At 32.8% G+C, this 20,936-nt stretch overlaps 1 protein-coding gene across 1 annotated transcript in view; it reads right to left on the bottom strand.

Moving 5' to 3' along the window:
- Window positions 1–20,936, bottom strand: part of CNBD1 (cyclic nucleotide binding domain containing 1) — a 402,273-nt gene that overhangs the window by 109,761 nt on the left and 271,576 nt on the right. The window contains 2 exon segments of the mRNA XM_061171726.1: window positions 4,517–4,710; window positions 12,959–13,104. Coding sequence (XP_061027709.1) covers window positions 4,517–4,710; window positions 12,959–13,104 — 340 coding nt within the window.

The raw sequence follows: 20,936 nt of genomic DNA, 5'->3' as shown, positions 1-20,936 counted from the left end.
TAGACCCACCTCATGGCAATTTCCATGGATTTTAAACATGTAATTTGAGTGGATACTTGATGGAGGTCCCACACTGGTTTCTAGGCCTTTGTGGTAAAAACTATCAGAAAGGAAGTTCAAGTGGAGACCTCTGAAATTGCTCTCTCCCTACCCTCCTCCACCTTAGCCAAGATAGTAAACCAAAACAATATCACACACATCAGCAAGATGGAAGAAGTTCCAACCCAGCCCTCATCCCTCACAAAAGTAACAGTTTAATAACTATCCACAAATAAAAATAGAGTGTTGGAATACAATTTTTAAAAGCCCATAGTAAATGTCATAATTGATGGGGTAAAACCTAAAAGCTTTTCCTCTAAGATCCAGTACAAGGCAAGGATGCCCACTCTTTCCACTTCTCTTCAAAATAGTACTGAAATTCTAGACAGAGTAATTGTACAAAAAGAAGGAGGAAAAGAAGGAGAAGCAGAAGAAGGAAAGAAAGAAAGAAAAGACATCCAAATCAGAAGGAAGAAGTAAAATTACCTGTTTCCACGTGACATGATCTTATATATAAAAAACCCCAAAAACTCCACAAAGAAAATGTTAGAAATAATAAATAAATCCAGTAAAGTTGCAGAATACAAAATCAACATGAAAAATCAGTGGTTTTTCTATACACAAGAACAAACTACACAAAAAAGAAATTGAGAAAACAATCCCATTTACAAGAACAACAAAAATAATAAAATACTTAGGAATAAACTTAACCAGAGAGATGAAAGACATATATTCTGAAAATTATAAAACAATAATGAAGAAATTAAAGAAAACACAGATAAATGGAGACCTTCTGTGTTCATAGATAGGAAAAAATTAATATAGTTAAAATGTACATGCTACCAACTCAAATTCAACAACATATTAAAAGAATTATATACATTGACCATGTGGAATTTATTCCTGGGATGCAAGGATGGTTCAACATGTGCAATCAATAAATGCAATACACCACATTCACAGAATGAAAGAATAAAAATCATATAATCATCTCAGTATATACAGAAAAAAAAAATCTGACAAAATATAACAGCCTTTCTTGATAAAACCTTCAACAAATTGGGTATAGAAGGAACATGCCTCAACATAAGAAAGGCCATATAACACAAAGACATAGCTATCATCCTACTCAACAGTGAAAGATCGAAAGCTTTTCTTCTAAGATCAGCAAAAAGACAACGGTGCAACTCTCACCACTATTTTTCAACATTGTACTGGAAGTCCTAGTTAGATATAGTCACGACAAATAAGAAAGGACACAGTAAAATTTTTATTATTTGCAGGTGATGTGATCTTATATGCAGAAAATCCAAAAAGCTGTTGGAAATAATCAATGAATTAAATAAAGTTTCAGGATATAAAATCAACATACAGAAATCAGTGGCATTTCTGTATACCAACAAAACTTCTGCAAAAGAAATAAACTATCCCATTCACAATAGCATCAAAAATATAAAATATAAATATTAAATATTTCAACCAAGTAATTGAAATATCTGTATCATGAAAACTGCAAGACTTTTATGAAAGAAATTGAAGAAGATACAAGCAAATGGAAAGATATCCCATGTTCATGGATTGGAACAATTAATATTATTAACATGTCTGTACTATCCAAAGCCATATAATCCAAACCCAATGTAATCCGTATCAAAACTCCAATGGCATTTTTCACAGAAATAAAGCAATCCTAAAATTTGTATGCAACCACAAAAGACCCTGAATAGCCAAAGCAAACCTGAGAATAAAGAACAAAGGTAGAGGCATCACAGGTCCTGATTTCAAACTATACTACAAAGATATAGTAATCAAAGCAGTATAGTATTAGCATAAAAATAGACATACTAATGGAACAGAAAAGAGAGCTCAGAAATAAACGCCATCACATACAGTCAACATATATTTGACAAAGATGCCAAGAAAACTCAATAGGGAAAAATAGTCTCTTCAATAAATAGTGCTTGGAAAACCAGATAAACACATGCAGAAATTGAAGTCTTATCTTACACCACAGTACAAAAATTAACTTGAAATGGGTTAAAGACTTAAATATAAGATTGCTATCGTAAAACTCCTAGAAGAATGTAGGGAAGAAGCTTCTTGACATTGGTTTTGGCAATGATTTTTTGGATATAATACCAAAAGTACAAACAACAAATGTAATAATCAACAAGCAGAACTACATTAAACTTAAAAGCTTATTTACAGCAAAATAAATAATAAACAAAATGAAAAGGCAACCTATATAATGGGAGAAAATATTTTCAAACCATATGTCAGATAAGGGGATAATATCCAAAATATATAAGGAACTCACACAATTCAATAGCAAAGAAACAAATAACCCAATTTTAAAAATGGGAAAAGGACCTAAATAGACATTTCTCAAAGGAAGACATAAAATTGACCAACAGGTGCATGAAAAGGTGCTCAACATCACTAATCATCAAGGAAATGAAAATCAAAGCCACAATGAAATATCGCCTTACACCGGTTATAATGGTTATTATCGAAAAGAAAAGATAAATGTTGGAGAAGATTTGGTGGAAAGGTGATCCTTGTACACTGTTGGTGGACATGTAAATTGGTACAGCCATTATAAAAACAGTATGGAGCTATCCCCCAAAAAATAATTAAAAACAGAACTACCATATGATCCAGCAATACCACTTCTGTGTAGTCATCTAAAGAAATGAGAACAGATATTGAAGAGATATCCTCATTTCCATATTTATTGTATCATTATTCACAATAGCCAAGATATGGAAACAACCTATGTGTTTATCCATGGATAAATGGAGATAGAAGATATGATATACATACAAACAATGGGATATTATTCAGTCTGAAAGAGAAGGAAATCCTGCCATTTGTGACAACACAAATGAACCTGGAGGACATTATGCTAAGTGAAATAAGCCTAACATACAAAGACAAATATTGTATGATCTCACTTATATGTGTAATCTAAAATAGTCAAACTCATTGAAGAGGAGAGTAGAATGTTGGCAACAAGGGGTCAAGTGTAGGGAAAATGGAGAGATATTGGTCAAAGGGTACAAAGTTTCCACTATACAAGATGAGTAAGTCTTAGAGATCTAATGTGTAGCATGGTGACTATAGTCAACAACACTGTGTTGTATACTTGAACTTTGTTAGGAGAATACATATTAAGTGTTCTCACCACAAACATACAAAAATCTAACTATGTGATATGAGGGATATGTTAATTAGTTTGATTGTGGTGATCATTTCACAAAGTATACATATATGAAAATATCAAGATGTACACCTTAAATATATACAAATTTTATCTGTAAATTATACATCAGTAAAGCTGGAACAAAAATAATACTACATCACAGGTAGAATGACAGAGATTAGTGCTGCCCTCATAAACCTAATTCAGGATTCAGAGGTGGTAGTCCCATCTTATTCTCATTTAATTCATGAGTTTTGTCCTTAAAAGCAAACAACTAGATCCTAGAAGATTGAAGTGGATTACTACAAAGTCAACAAAGAAATAGCCCTAATTATAGCTGCTCTGCCAGAGGTGGTATTTTTTTCTAAAGAAGATTGAAAAGGTACTGGGTACATGGTATGTGGTCACTGAGTGGTGAGTGTATTCTTTACCAACCCTATCGAGATAGATTAGAAATATTACCCATTCATGTGTGATCAACAGTATACTTTTATGTTCTTGACTCCTTTTTTATCCTTGTTTGTTTTTATTGGTTTTATCCATACTCATTCTTCTTGAATCTGAGAATATTCTAAGTTTTCCTGACTTCAATCCATGCTGCTAAATAATTTGGTTTTAATTGGTTTCTTTGGCTCTTTTCTCCTCTGAATGTCTTGACCACCCTAAATATAAAATTGGATTTTTTAGCCACAATTCTAGTTGAACCAGACCTGACCCTCATGTGGGGTATCTAGACATCCAGAAAGATATTAAACTTTTTTTTTTTTTACCAGCTGATAGTCTTGAAACACATATAGGCAAAGGATTTTCTTCAAGCGAGACTTTCTGATTGTAACAGAATCAACACCTTGATTACCTTAGCATTGCCCTTGAGATAAACAGCATAAGCATACATTCTTAACTTGATTTAAAAGGCCCTTCATGATCTGTCCTTTGTGTTCCCTTTCTCAAATCACATGTTCCCTTTCCCTTATCTCAAAATAACCCTCCTTCTTCATTCACTCATCCAACTACATTGGCCTTGTCTCAGTAGTCAAACATACCACAAAACACCAGCCAGTGGGCAATATGTTTTGGAAGGCATCCCTCATTAAATTGTTTTAAACACATTTCAAGTTGTGTTAAGAGTATAATTTTTATTTTTAAAAGCTGTATTATCTTGAATATTTCAGGACACACTGAGGGATATATTTAGATTTAAATATCTGGAAGAGATAAAATTTTACAATAATGATACATTGTTGCTTATTGAAAAAGCAAATATTCATTTCTTACCATTGGGTCCATTGAAGGTATGTGTATCCCAGCCAGTATAGAGTTTCTGAAGTCTTCACTGAAAACAAAGCTGTGGAAACTCTGAGGTATGAAAGAGGTTGTAGACTCATTTCCTTCAATCAGATTTTTATATATCTGTGTTCGTGGTCAAGCTAGGCCTTTCAGTATCACATAAAATCCATTATTTCCTATCACTGAAAGAAAACAAAACCAAACAAGATATACTGTAGACTTTATTTCCCAGACTCTTTGATATAAGTATGACTACAATACAGATTACAATTGCTTCGCTTTTAGCAGATTTCTTTTAGTTTAATCAATAATGGTGACTTTAATGTGGCACTTAGGTATCACAAATAATTTAGTCAAATAACAAATGTAACAAAGACATGTCTACACATTTAGAATACTATTTTCTGACAGTTATTTATAGTAATAAATCCTCTTATGTAACTGATAAATTCTAGGAAAGAACCATGGTGCCATATCAAGATTAATAGATTTAAGACATCATGAGAAAAACAGGGCCAGAAAAGTCCTTGAACTTTTTAAAATGCCCCTCACCCCACAAAAAAGTGCCTTTCTTCCTATTTTATATAAGTAACAATATATACCTACTATTAATCTTCATTTATCTTTGTTCTGGACAGAATGATGATCACTCATAAAACTGAGTAAAGAATATAGTATGAAAAGGGAAATTGTTCATTAGTAGGAAAAAGGGTTGTTTTCAGTATATCTCCTACATCATATTGTTGCTCTCCACAATCTGTCATCTAATCCCATTACATAAAGTTCAACTATGTGACTGTAGGTCTGACAGATTTATTCACTTGTGAGCATTTTGAATGAAACATAAATCAGTTTTTGTTCTTCTGAAGCCTGTCATTTTGGAGAAGAAGATCGTGGGAACTGGATGGTGTTTCTCCATTTCTCAGTCCTTTACATTTCTTCAAAGGATCAGAGCAAATTGTTCAAGTGCTGTGAGAAGATCTTTTCTTGCAATTTGCTTATTAACTTGCTGTAAATAGAAACTTTACAAATTGATTTTAATGGACAGTTGTGTTTCTTTTTATGCCCTATGACATACCAACTTCTTGCCTTCTCTGCTTTTTTCTAAACTGAGTCCTTACTAGTGGGTTTCTTTTGGTTACCATCTATACATCGTGACTATAGATTGATTTTTTTTTTTTTTTGTCTTCTCTAAAGCAAGGGTTGTGTTTGTTTGGATGCTGGGGCTTAAAATAGATTCTTCCTGGGTAGCACAATATCACTTCTTATTAAACTTCTAATGTGTGTGGCAAGGGCACTGTGTAAACATCACTTTTAAAAAAAATTTTTATTTAATTTTATTTTTATTTTTTGAGAAAATAATATATTTTATTTTATTTTTTTAACATCTTTATTGGAGTATAATTGCTTTACATTGTTGTGTTAGTTGCTGCTGAATAATAAAGTGAATCAGCTATACATATACATATATCCCCATATTACCTCCCTTTTGTGTTTCCTTCCCACCCTCCCTATGCCAGCCCTCTAGGTGGTCACAAAGCACCGAGCTGATCTCCCTATGCTATGCAGCTGCTTCCCACTATCTATTTTACATTTGGTAGTTTATATATGTCCATGCCACTCTCTCACTTCGTTTCAGCTTACCCTTCCCACTCCCTGTGTCCTCAAGTCCATTCTCTACGTCTGCATCTTTATTCCTGTCCTGCCCCAAGGTTCTTCAGAACCTTTTTTTTTTTTTTTAGATTCCATATATATGTGTTAGCATACTGTATTTGTTTTTCTCTTTCTGACTTACTTCACTCTGCATGACAAACTCTAGGTCCATCCACCTCACTACAAATAACTCAATTTCGTTTCTTTTTATGGCTGAGCAATATTCCATTGTATACATGTGCCACATCTTCTTTATCCATTCATCTGTTGATGGACACTTAGGTTGCTCCCATGTCCTGGCTATTGTAAATAGTGCTGCAATGAATATCTTGGTACTCCAAAGAAGATATACAGATTGCCAACAAAAACATGAAAGGATGCTCAACATCACTAATCATTAGAGAAATGCAAATCAAAACTACAGTGAGGTATCACCTCACACCAGTCAGAATGGCCATCATCAAAAATTGACAAACAATAAATGCTGGAGAGGGTGTGGAAAAAAGGGAACCCTCTTGCACTGTTAGTGGGAATGTAAAATGATACATCCACTATAGAAAACAGTATAGAAGTTCCTTAAAAAACTAAAAATAGAACTACCATATGACCCAGCAATCCCACTACTGGGCATATACCCTGAGAATACCATAATTCAAAAAGAGTCATGTACCAGAAACATTGCTTTTTAATAGCTATTGTGTGAGTTGTATGAGAACTACATTGTAATAAGTACACTGTGTAAGGAAAAGATAATAATAGTTTGTAAGACTAGTAATGGTCTTGAGAAATTACACAGAGGAGAAAACAAGTTGGGGAAAAGGTGTATTCTAATATATACATTTATATTCTGTTTTTTTAAATAGAGTAACTGACACTTCTTAGTATAGAATAAGAGCTATGGAAAGAAGTCCACTGTGGGAAATAATTTTATTGCAAGGGTTGCTAGTTGCCTACGCAATATGAATTCTCTCCTTTTCCTTTAGTAACAAAACCACAATTTTATGGGGTGTTGTATGTGCCAGTTTAAAAATTGCATTTCCCAGAAACTCTTACTTGTGTGGCCACGTGACATCATTCTGATTGATAAAACATTGAGAGTATCTTTGCTTTCCACATACGCACACCATCCCTTCTTCCCTGCTACCAAGAACAATGATAAGATATTGGAGCTGAAGCAAGCATCTTGCAACTAAGGAAAATGCAAGGAGAATTTCAGAGGCCTCACCTGAGACCATGTGACCTCTCATTATGTAACATAAACAAACCTGAAAATTTTTATAAACTAGTGTCCTCTAGTTCTCTATTACTCACAGCTGAACACAATTTCTGTGTGGATATTGTCAGAATTTCACTTAACTCTATCCATAAAATATGTTCACCTTACTGAGGAATATAACTATTCAGTTCCTCTAGAGAAAATCTTCCTTCAGCCTTGGCCCAGTGACAGTGAATTTGACTAAATTTCTGCTTACAATGCATTAATTTTCTCATTTACATTATAAAAATATCTATAATATTAAGGAGGCTGTTAAGGAATGTAAGTAATATAGGGAATTTGAGATCCATAGAAAATATTTTTGGTCAGAAAATATCTCATGAATATTCAAGTTACTTTTAAAAGCAGTCAAATAAAGCTATTCTGGAAGCTGCTAACTCCATTTGTATAAAAGATGATGCCTGTATTTGAAATGGCAAAGGGGGCTGTATTTTAAAAGAAAAAAATTTTATTAATATTAGATAACATTTTTCCTTTTTTATTGAGGTATATTTGATGTACAATATTATATAAATTTTCAGATATACAGCATAGTGACTCACAATTTTTAAAGGTTATTCTATTTCTAGTTACTATAAAATATTGGTTATATTCCCTGTGTTGTACTATATATCCTTGCAGCTTATTTATTTTACACAAAGTAGTTTGTACCTCTTAATCCCCTATCACTATCCTGTCTTACCACTCTCCCCTTTCTTCTCCCCAGTGGTAACCACTAGTTTGTTCTCTATATCTGTGATCCTGTTTCCTTTTGTTATATTCACTAGTTTGTTTTATTTTTTAGATTCCACATATAAGTGATATCATATAATATTTGTCTTTCCTGCTCTGACTTATTTCACTTAGCATAGTAACCTCCAACTACATCCATGTTGTTGCAAATGGCAAAATATTATTTTAATGGCTGAATAGTATTCCACTGTGTGTGTGTGTTTGTGTGTGTGTATATATATATACATATATATATATATATATATATATATCACATCTTCTTTACTCATTCTTCTGTAGATGGACACTTAGGTTCCTTCCATGTCTTGGCAATTGTAAATAATGCTGCTAGGAACTCTGGGTGCAGTGTTCAAATTAGTGTTTTCAAATTAGTGTTTGGGTTTTTTTTTGGATAAATACTCAAAAGTGGAACTGCTGGGTCTTACAGTTTCTTGAGAAATCTCCATGCTGTTTTCCATAGTGGCTGCACAATTTTGCATTCTTACTAACAGTGTACAAAGGTTCCATTTTCTCCACACCCTTGCCAACATTTGTTATTTCTGGTCTTTTTAATGATAGTCATTGTAGTTTTAATTTGCAGTTCCTGACAGTTAATGATATTGAGCATGTTTTCCTGTGCCTGTTGGCCATCTGTATGTCTTCTTTGGAAAAATATCTATTCAGGTCTTCTGCTTATTTTTTTAATTGGGTTGTTTGTTTTTTTTGATGTTGAGTTGTATGAGCTGTTTAAATATTTTAGATAGTAACTCCATTTATATAAGTCATATTATTTGCAAAATTTTCTCCCATTCAGTAGGTTGTCTTTTTGTTTTGCCAGTTGTTTCCTTTGCTGTACAAAAGCTTTGAAGTTTAATGAGGCTCCATTTGTTTATATTTGCTTTTATTTCCTTTGCTTTAGGAGACAGATTCCAAAAAAAAAAATTGCTACAATTTATATCAAAGAGAGTTCTGCTTATGTTTTCTTCTAGGAATTTTATGGTTTCCAGTCTTACATTTAGGTCATTAGGTAGATACCATTTTAAATGGTCTACTATATATTGATTATTTTTTCTTTTCAAAATAAGGTATTATACATGGATCAAGTGCTGGTTTAGGAGGCCTGGATTTAGTCCAATTTTTGTGTTCATTATGTAATCTTGGGAGAGTCATATATTCCTAGGTTCAACTTCCAATTTAAAAATTGTCATGCTAGGTCAAATTATCTACATGTATTAAATGTTTTATTTTGCCAATTATTCAGTGAATATAATACATTTTTAAGTTGTTGGAATTACTATTAAAAAGCTTAAATAAATTATAAATTTCAAAACAAATATAAATAATGAAAATTTTACCAATGGAAAGATTATTTGTAAAAATTTTGGCTAACTTTAATTAATGAATTTTTTGAAATACAGATGAAAAAGACTTACCTAATTACAATATTTAAATTAGTTTAAAATACTTAAAATCTCATATTAAATCTCCAGAGAAATGTTTTAAGTGTTTATCTGCATTTTGAGGTCCCAATTCCATTTCTACTTTCCCTTATCCAAGAGATGATTGTGAAGTTTTGAGAAAGTTAATCCAGCTTTCAAGGATGAATCTTCATGAACCGTAGGGAACACCTTAGTGCAGTGAAAGTTTATCCACACTTTAGAATCAATATACACTCTTCAAGGCCATGTTTGCCTTTAAGGGAGCCATGGTCTTTACAGTAGGACTAAATATTTTATTACTTCTATTGTAAAAGCATGTTGTTTGGACTATGGTTAATTTATAGATGGAAAAGATGCCCACTAAATTTTTCATGAGATTTAGCTGCTGTATTTTTATATGTTTATGAAATTTAAACCATGACAGAAAATAAAGTCTATGCAGGTTAAGAAATGTTAAAGTTTTAGTAATCAAAAAATATTTTTCAGCATTAAAAATAAATATAGTATTTTTTTTAAATGAGGAGTTATAGTGTTTTTGAGATGTAACCTCATAAAAAAGTAAGAGTAAAATGATAAAATGAAAGAAATAGGAGAGAAATAACACTGCAAGACTCAGTGGACTTCAAGTAAAGAAAACAGTAAACATGACATATATATATTAAAAGACAAAAACCCCTATATCAGTCATTTCATAGAAATATTTCAAGGTTAATATAAAGGCAGATATTAACAAATTTTTTATCTGGCATCTAATTCCTGGTTCTAATTCCTGATTCTTTTAGATTTCTGAGTTTTATGTTATCAATCATAAAAATACCCTCTGCTCAGGCCATAAAATGAGAGCCAATGGAAAACTCTTGAGATAATTTGAATTAAGTAAGCTATATCTGTATCTATACATCTATATGGCATATAGAGTTTACCATATGTAATATACACTGTATAAAGTATTTTATTATAGTGATATAAGTAAGCTTTATATACAGTGATCTTATAGTAATCATGTTTTAGTACCATTTTCACTTAAACTAAAAATATGTAGGTGTGTTATTCAGTATTTGAAATCAAAAAATTGTTATCCTTGTTAATATTTTATTGTTTAAGAAAACAATGCACGAGAGGCTGAGAAATGGTAAATTTAAGATGCTGCCTTAAATAATGAAGCTCCAAAGAACTTATGGCCAGAAAAGAGACCAGAAGGTGCAAACAGCTGTGTGGAATTGCAGGAAAGAAACCAAAGCCTCAGCAGCAGATTGAAAGTCAGCAGCATGGTGATGAGGAGTTACTACGGGGAATACTTTAAATAACAGCAGAGGGAGGGAAATGCACACATGAATAAAGAAAAGGGAAAAAGAAAGACACCTGGTTGGACTTGTTCTTTAAGTTGGATGAACAAGAGATTTGCAAAGGTCAGATATTTAATGAATTGACTGCTTTGATAGTGAAACAGATCTGAGCTGTCAGAATTAGATGTCTTAAAACTCAAGAGAAGGGTTGCAGCACAGGTAGGGGTAAACAGAGAATTTCAAAATTTTTTAATGTGTTTGAAAATATGCACTATTGAAATATGAATTGCAAAGCCTTATTTAGTATAAATGATCAAATTAAAGTTGGTATTTGTCAAGGGTTGAAAGTTCATATTTTAATAGTTAATCACACATGTTTTTAAGATACCTTGAGAATACATTTTCTTTTAATTTTAGTTTTTAAAGCTTTCTGAAAAAAATAAATAACTACTTACAAACACTAACACATAAATATTCATTCATTGTGGAAAATTCAACACAAATATATGTAGAAGAAAAAGTTAACTGTTCCCCTTCACTGTTCCTCAATTCCTCTCCCCTGAATGAAGGTAACAATTTTTTAAATATGTATTTTTGGAGTATCCTTCTGGATCTACTTCTATGTAGTTTTTACTGTGTATTTTTATATGTGTATACATGCACATATAATTTCAGGTTTTATGTTATCATATTATTTATATAATTCTGCAATTGTTCTGTCTTTATTTATTGTCCTTAATAAGTTTCTACATCAATGTATATAAATCTACGTCATTCTTTTTAACCCCTGACTAGAATTATAGAGAATAAATGTATCACAATATATTCTGTCTTCTATTAAAGGATACTTAGGTTGCTTACATATTTTTTACCATAAGAAGTATAATTTCAGAGATTTATGATAGAACAAATTAATTTTTTAATTACTATCCTCAAGCTAATGGCAAAACACTGTTGAATGTTTGTTCTTTCTTCCCTTTCAGAATCATTTATCCTCTGCAAAACTCCTATGATTTAATTTTCACTGCTTGATGTTGGATTAAATGAAACTAATTATGAGAGAGGACTGTAGGGGAAAACCTGAAAAATGTAAGTATTTTCAATAGACACATGTTCTCCAAAATTCCAGTTTGATTTTAAATGCCATGATCCTGATGAACCACTTTATAAAAACAGTGGCATAGTGAATGGAGAATAATTTAGCATTAAGGCTAAAGTGTGTTTGAAGTTCAGTTCTAATCAGGAACACTCCGCATGACATTTTGTGCCCTAGGGTCCTCATCTGCAGAGAATAATAATAATAATATCTACTTTTATTTGATACTGTGTGGAATAAATAAGGAATGTTCCTCACCCAAAGATGTATTAAATAAATTTAGTTCCTTTTTTCTAATAGGCACTCAATAAATGCAAAAAAATGATGTTGAAGTCTGTTGGTTTATGTTTGTGTGTGACTCTGTGTGTTGTTTATTTGTATGCCACCCCCCAAAAAATTAAAATACAGAATACTTCTATTAATGCATCCAATATATCCTTAGTAAAGGGACTAGAAATTAAAATTGGGAAACTAAACTAAAATCTGTCTGAAGAGTTTTTTTCTCAGTATCTGGATCAGTCAAATAATCACTTTGACCACTTGCTGTCTTAACCGTGAAAACCAAAGCTAGATTGTTATTAAATGTGTATATCAATGAGTGGTTTTCAAAGTGTGGTGTGCAGACTAGAAGCATCCTCTGGAATGTTATTGGAAATGCAAATTAAGCTCCATCCCAAACCTACTGAACCAGAAACCTTAGGGGTTGAATACAGCAACACATTTCAGTGTGTCCTCTGGGGGATTCTGATGCATGCTCAAAGTGGAGAAACACCACTGTATATCTTTAAAACATAAACACTAAAATGTGAAATGTTATTCATTTCACTACTTATAACTTTACAAATGAAATACATCCAAACAGTACATTTTAACATGTCAAGTGAAATTATGAATATTATAATGATAGAGAACTCAAAATAGTGATACACGTTTTGTCTTGCCAAATTTCCCTCCAGATTAGTCTGTTACCTGTGCTTCCTTTTACCCAGGTTTCAGAAATGACATTCTTACTAAGTATTTTCAGATGCTCATCAATTAGATGAGAGGTTAAATCTGGAATTGTTCTCAGCATCTTCCACACAGCGTTGTGTTCAGATGGCGTCCTGTGAATGGGCCTTAAAAAGAAGATTGCAAACTGAGACTACCGCATAAATACAAAGAAACAAACAAACCAAAAAATCCTCAATTTTTGAGCTTCCAAATTTGTATTTCCTTTTTTTTCAGCGTTGCTAAGGATAAGTGATGATGTTCTCTTTTGTCTTAGTAGTCTTTATAATTTGTTCTCCTTCCAAGATAAAGAGGTACCTCCATGAAACTTTAAACTTTAGGATATTACATAGTGCCTTTACCTTCCTTTTATGTAAAACTCAGTGCTTCAATTTTAATATTATACCTCTCATTATTAGTCATTATAATAATAAAGACCTCTTTTAGACAACAAAATGATTGATGTCTTATTTTATTCTTGATTTTTAGGTACTATTAAAGTTAGAGCAAATGAATATGTAATTTAACATTTGAGAATATAAATTTTAAGTGAAAAGATGCATATGTAATTTTAAATAAAACATAGTTTTCCTATGATGGATGACATTTATTTACTTTTAATCATTAAATTCACTATTTAATAAATATAATACCATAATCAAGAAAAAAAATTCATGTTGATTCTAAGTTTTCAAGGGACTAACCCAGCTACCATGCCATTGCTAAATGCTCAGTATTTTTAAAAAATCTATTGTGAAAAATCAGTTTAGCAGTAGTAAGGGAATTCAGAGTACTCACATATATGTAGGTTTGCCAGAAACAGTCCCAGTTTAGGTGTGATATTCTATTGGCTCATCTGTTATGCATGTGTTTATGTGTGCATGTTTACTGATCACATTATAAATTGGGTTTTTTTTTTTTTAGTATTGTGTGTTGTAGCAAAAAAAAAAAAGTTGGAAAACACTAATTTAGTAGATAATTTAAGAAATACTTTTGAGAAAACTAGCTCCCCACTTAATATCATTTAAAAGTGTGTACTTCAGATGTAATAATAAAGAATTAGTATTCAGAAATGGCATGGTATTATAACCAAATCCTAAAAAAATGTCATTGATTTAGCAACCAAACAGGGGCTGACAAGGAAATAATATCACAGATTTTAAAATGGACGTACATTTTTAGTGGCAAAACATTTGAAATATCAGTTGCCTGAAGTAATTTGGAAGGTAGACCAAGTGCCTAAGAAACTGGCTGCTTCACAGAAAATAGTTGGAAAAAGCTAGAAAGTTATTGGGTTTTGTTTGCTCAATGTTAGTTGTTCGTAGCAATGTATTATTAGCTGGATAAAACTGACCAGTTACCAAGCATAAATGAAAAGGAATAGAGAAGATCCAGAAATGTGTGGCATGATTTTAAAAGCCATGTCATTAGATGAATATAATAGTCGTTTTTACCTGTATGGATGAGTAGACTAATGTTTTTCATCAAATTGGGAAGTTTTGGCTATTCTTTCTTCAAATATTCTCTGTCCCTTTTCTCTCTTCTCTCCTTCTGGGATTCCCATTGTGTTGATTCTGGTATACTTGGTGGTGTCCCATAGGTCTCTGAAGCTCTGTTCATGTATTTCATTCTTATTCTTTCTCTTCCCTGACTGGATAATCTTAATTGATATATCTTCTTCAAGTTTGCCAAACTTTTCTTCTGCCAGATCAAATCTGTTGTTGAACCTCTAGTGAAGTTTTTATTTCAGTTATTGTACTTTTAAACTCCATAATCTCTATTTGGACCATTTTATGCAGTTTCTTTTTATTGATATTATCTATGTGGTAAGACATTATTGTCATACTTTCATTTAATTCTACAAAGTCTGTATTCCCTGTGTGCAGCTACCTAAATCTCTGTTTATTTCACTTAGTAGTCATCTAATAATTGTTTGGAAATTTTGTTAAATGCCTGAACCATTAAGTCCCCCAACTTTTGCTGATGGGCATGCTGTGTGTTTTCGTGCTCTACTTTAATTCATTAGACACTGTTTCCTTTATTTCTTTGAACCTATCATAATAGTAGATTTAAAATCTTTGTCTTACTAAGTCTAACATTGTAATCCTCTCAGGACATTGTTTGCTCTTGGCTGTTTCTTTCCCTACATATGAGACACACTTTGTTGTTTCTTTGCATGTCTCATAACTTTTGTTTAAAATTGAACATTTTAGTGACTGTGGCAAATCTAGGAATAACCTTTCCCCTCCTTTCCAGGGTCAAATAACAACAATGCACAATGAATGTGGTTTTTTAAGGGAGTTGCCAGACAAATCACAGTGTGGCAGTGCTTTGGGAGTGGGTTTTTTGAGGATCTCTTAACCAGTCTGCCTTTTTAGGAGCTGCAGAGCTGCTAGCTCCTAAAGACTATTACAGAATTGGAGACAGGAGGATTAAAATAGGTCAAAATAAAAAGCTACAAACCCTGCTAATTTTCTTGAATAAATATGCCTCATGTGGTTTCATGCATCTGATTAATTTCAGAGTTCTGAAAAAATTTGTTTTGACAATCTTTGTCAGTACTTCATTGCTTGTATGAAGGAGCAGATATACAGAGGTCTTCACTCTGCCATTCTAGAAGCCCTGCACTCCACATTGAATCTTAAATCCTCTGATGGATAGCAACACCCCTAATATCTTCCCACAGATCAAAGTCAACATAGATGACAAGCAGTAGGAAGTTCATGTGACCACTGTGAGTGGGACAATCAAAAATATTTTGGAAATAACATTACTAACAGAAGACATGAAAAGAAATAATATTTAAAAGTCTGGAAGTCACTCAAAAATTATAACTATTAGTTTGAAAAAAAGAATGGGCTTGTAATTTACATATTCTGACTAAAAATGCAAAACATTTTTTCCTTCAACTAACTTAATCTTGCTCTGAAAATCTTATTCCTGTTAAATTCCTATTTTTTAGTTACTTCTGCCTTTCCTACATAGGCACTCAAGAACCTTCAAATACTTGGATTACCATACTTGGAAAAGGAAGAAACAAGAGGAACTGTAACATACTGCTTTAATTACCACTATTCTTACATTGCTTTTGCTGCCCCACTTGGGCACTGGTCTTAAGGTTGTCTGAGGCTCCGCCCTGACAAATGATGTGCAGTTCTGAAATTCCTCAGAAAATTTTCAGTGGAGTCTAACATACACCCCTGTGATGGTAAAACAAAATATTCAGGTCTAAAAACTTGGCCTCCACTTCCACTCTTTAAACGGGACTTCACTTTTCTTTCAATCTCTACATTTCTTGTTTGGCAGGAACTTTTACATTCATCATAACCACTCCTTCTTACCACATCTTCCTGACCTACTCTTAATGCAGTGAAAGAAACTAGATTAACAAAAAGGAAAAATTCATATATTGAGAAAAACTATAATGTTCAAACTATTACTAGTAAATAAAGAGTTGTTTAATAGTGTCTTTCTTATCATTATCATCATTATGAATTATCAGACCACTTACAATGGTGTGAAAAAAATGTTATTTCCCTTGTATTTTCATTTACTCACCTTTATTTCTATTTTTAGCCCCAATTCCAACTGATGACAAAAAGCAACATTTTAAAATATTCCAAGTATTTCAGGCATTATAAATGGAAATAAAATAATTATAGGATTCCTTTTCTACTCCTGTCTCTCCTGGTGATCATCTCAAACCTAGGAGCTTATAAAGAGTCATGATAAGTTGGTAACTGGCTTCTGATCACCAGCACTTATGTGCATTGACATCTGCTGAGTTCTAACTATTATGTATAGCCATTGGAATCCATGCTTTCACTGAATTCCTAAATGTTTCAAGTTGTAGGTACACATGATCTATATTTTGTAAAACTCTTGTAAACCTGTTGACTTTTTCACTCTCCACTAATACATCATACTTCTTGCAAATAAAGAGAGTGCTTGATTGTTTCAGGAAATATCTTTGCAGCTGTAGGAAAATGGTTAGTGCTCTCTTAAAGTGTCTATACTCTTAATATTAATAATTTACTCAGATGTGTACATTAAATGGAGTTTCTGAATTTTTTCTTCAATTAATCCAGTTTTTTTAGAATCCCTAATCTACTAGGTTGAAGAGTAAAGCAAAACAAAAAAAATCCTTGCACTGTCTCTTAATAATATGGCAAATCTTGTAATATACTCTCTATTCAATTTAAATATTGAGACTACACAAAGTTCCAACACTGGCTGCCTCACATGGTCTTTTTCAAAGGACTTAGACTCTTTAGTAAAACTGCTTAGTCTACCAGAGTTACTCCACTCACAATACTTCTCCCCAGGAAGGGATTCAAGTGTATAAGGGGATTTATTGGGTCCTTGTGGCAGTCGTTAGAGGAACAGTTGGACAGCATGTGCTGAAAATTTTGTTGAAAAAATAAAATCAACTTATATTACAGGGCACATAAATAGAGCCATTTAACATGTGTAGGATGTTTGCCAATAAAACAGTAGTAAATTGGAACACTAAGGTGCAAGTAGGGAGAGAGAGAAAGTGGTGGAATATGCTATAAGAAACAATATTTAGGGACCATCCTCTCCACCAGGAATCTTACACAAGCCACTGAAACAAACTGACTCACTGGGGGCAGACACCAAAAACAATGAGAACTACAAATGTGCAGCCTGCGAAAAGGACACCACAAACACAGTAATTTAAGCAAAATCAGAAGACAGAAAAACAAACAGCAGATGAAAGAGCAATGTAAAATCTCAACAGACTAAACAAATGAAGAGGAAATAGGCAGTCTACTTGAAAAATAATTCAGAGTAATGATAGTGAAGATGATACAAAATCTTGGAAATAGAAAGGAGAAAATACAAGAAACCTTTAACAAGGACCTAGAAGAACTAAAGAACAAACAAACAATGATGAACAACAAAATAAATGAAATTTAAAATTCTCTAGAAGGAATCAATAGCAGAATAACTGAGGCAGAAGAACGAATAAGGGCCCTGGAAGATAAAACAGTGGAAATAACTATCACAGAGCAGAATAAAGAAAAAAGAACGACAATAATTGAGGACAGTCTCAAGACAGCTGAGACAACATTGAACACACCAACATTCGAATTATAGGGGTCCCAGAAGAGGAAGAGAAGAAGAAACGGGCTGAGAAAATATTTGAAGGGATTATAGTTGAAAACTATAATCAAGTCCAGGAAGCACAGAGAGTCGCATACAGGATAAATCCAAGGAGAAACAAACCAAGACACATATTAATCAAACTATCAAAAATTAAATACACAGAAAATATATCAAAAGCAGCAAGGGAAAAACAACAAATAACATACAAGGGAATCCCCATAAGGTTAACAGCTGATCTTTCAGCAGAAACTCTGCAAGCCAGAAGGGAGTGGCAGGACATACTGAAAGTGATGAAAGGGAAGAACCTAAAACCAAGATTACTCTACCCAGCAAGGATCTCATTCAGATTCGATGGAGAAATTAAAACCTTTACAGACAAGCAAAATCTAAGAGAATTCAGCACCATCAAACCAGCTTTACAACAAATGCTAAAGGAACTTCTCTAGGCAGGAAACACAAGAGATGGAAAAGACCTACAAAAACAAACCCAAAACAATTAAGAAACTGGTAATAGGAACATGGATATTGATAAATAAATGTAAGTGTAAATGGATTAAATGCTCCAACCAAAAAACATAGACTGGCTGAATGGATACAAAAACAAGATCCCTATATATGCTGTCTACAAGAGAACCACTTCAGACCTAGGGAAACATACAGACTGAAAGTGAAGGGAAGGAAAAAGATATTCCATGAAAAGGGAAATCAAAAGAAAGCTAGAGGGGCAATTCTCATGTCAGACAAAATAGACTTTAAAATAAAGACTATTACAAGAGACAAAGAAGGACAATACATAATGATCAAAGGACCAATCCAAGAAGAAGATATAGCAATTGTAAATATTTATGAACCCAACATAGGTGCACCTCAATACATAAGGCAAATGCTAACACCCATGAAAAGGGAAATTGACAGTAACACAATCATAGTAGGGGACATTAACACCCCACTTTCACCAATGGACAGATCATCCAAAATGAAAATAAATAAGGAAACACAAGCTTTAAATGATACATTAAACAAGATGGACTTAATTGATATTTATAGGACTTTCCATTCAAAAACAACAGAATACACATTCTTCTCAAGTGCTCATGGAACATTCTCCAGGATACATCATATCTTGGGTCACAAATCAATCCTTGGTATTTTTAAAAAATTGAAATTTTATCAAGGATCTTTTCCGACTACAATACTATGAGACTAGATATCAATTCCTGGAAAAAAATCTGTAAAAAATACAAAGACATGGAGGCTAAACAATACACTACTAAATAACCAAGAGATCACTGAATAAATCAAAGAGGAAATCAAAAAATATGTAGAAACAAATGACAATGAAAACACGATGACCCAAACTTATGGGATGCAGCAAAAGCACTTCTAAGAGGAAAGTTTGCAGCAATACAATCCTACCTCAAGAAACAAGAAACATCTCAAATAAACAACCTTACTTTACACCAAAAGCAATTAGGGAAAGAAGAACAAAAATACCCCAAAGTAAGCAGAAGGAAAGAAGTCATAAAAATCAGATTAGAAATGAAGGAAACAATAGCAAAGATCAATAAAACTAAAAGCTGGTTCTTTGAGAAGATAAACAAAATTGATAAACCATTAGCCAGACTCATCAAGAAAAAAAGGGAGAAGACTCAAATCAATAGAATTAGAAATGAAAAGGAGAAGAAACAACTGACACTGCAGAAATACAAAGGATCATGAGAGATTACTACAAGCAACCTTATGGCAATAAAATGGACAACCTGGAAGAAATGGACAAATTCTTAGAAAAGAACAACCTTCCGAGACTGAACCAGGAAGAAATAGAAAATATAAACAGATGAATCACAAGCACCGAAATTGAGACTGTGATTAAAAATCTTCCAACAAACAAAAGCCCAGGACCAGATGGCTTCACAGGCGAATTCTATCAAACATTTAGAGAAGGGTTAACACCTTTCCTTCTCAAACTCTTCCAAATATAACAGAGGGAGGAACACTCCCAAATGCATTCTATGAGGCCACAATCAACCTGATACCAACACCAGACAAAGATGCCACAAAGAAAGAAAACTACAGGTCAATATCACTGATGAACATAGATGCAAAATCCTCAACAAAATACTAGCAAACAGAATCCAATAGCACATTAAAAGTATCATAGACCATGATCAAGTGAGGTTTATCTCAGGAATGCAAGGAATCTTCAATATACGCAAATCAATCAATGTGATAAACCATATTAACAAATTGAAGGAGAAAAAACATATGATCATGTCAATAGATGCAGAAAAAACTTTCAAAAAAATTCAACACCCATTTAAGATAAAAACTCTCCAGAAAGTAGTCATAGAGGGAAATTACCTCAACATAATAAAGGCCTTATAAGAGAACCCACAGCCAACGTCGTTCTCTCACCACTATTATTCAACATAGTTTTGGAAGTTTTAGACACAACAATCAGAGAAGAAAAAGAAATAAAAGGAATCTTAATCAGAAAACAAGAAGTAAAGCTGTTACTGTTTGCAGAGGGCATGATACTATACATAGAGAATCCTAAAGATGTTACCAGAAAACTGCTAGAGCTAATCAATGAATTTGGTAAAGTTGCAGGATACAAAATTAATGCACAGAAATCTCTTGCATTCCTATACACTAATGATGAAAGATCTGAAAGAGAAATTAAGGAAACAAACACTCCCATTTACCATTGCAACAAAAAGAATAAAATACCTAGAAGTAAACCTACCTAAGGAGACAAAAGACCTGTATGAAGAAAAATATAAAACAGTGATGAGAGAAATTAAATATGATACAAACAGATGGAGAGATA

Source organism: Eubalaena glacialis, chromosome 17, assembly GCF_028564815.1.
Source record: "Eubalaena glacialis isolate mEubGla1 chromosome 17, mEubGla1.1.hap2.+ XY, whole genome shotgun sequence".
NCBI lineage: Eukaryota > Metazoa > Chordata > Mammalia > Artiodactyla > Balaenidae > Eubalaena > Eubalaena glacialis.
The sequence above is the reverse complement of the archived record's forward strand: the minus strand, read 5'-3'. Positions and strand labels throughout refer to the sequence as shown.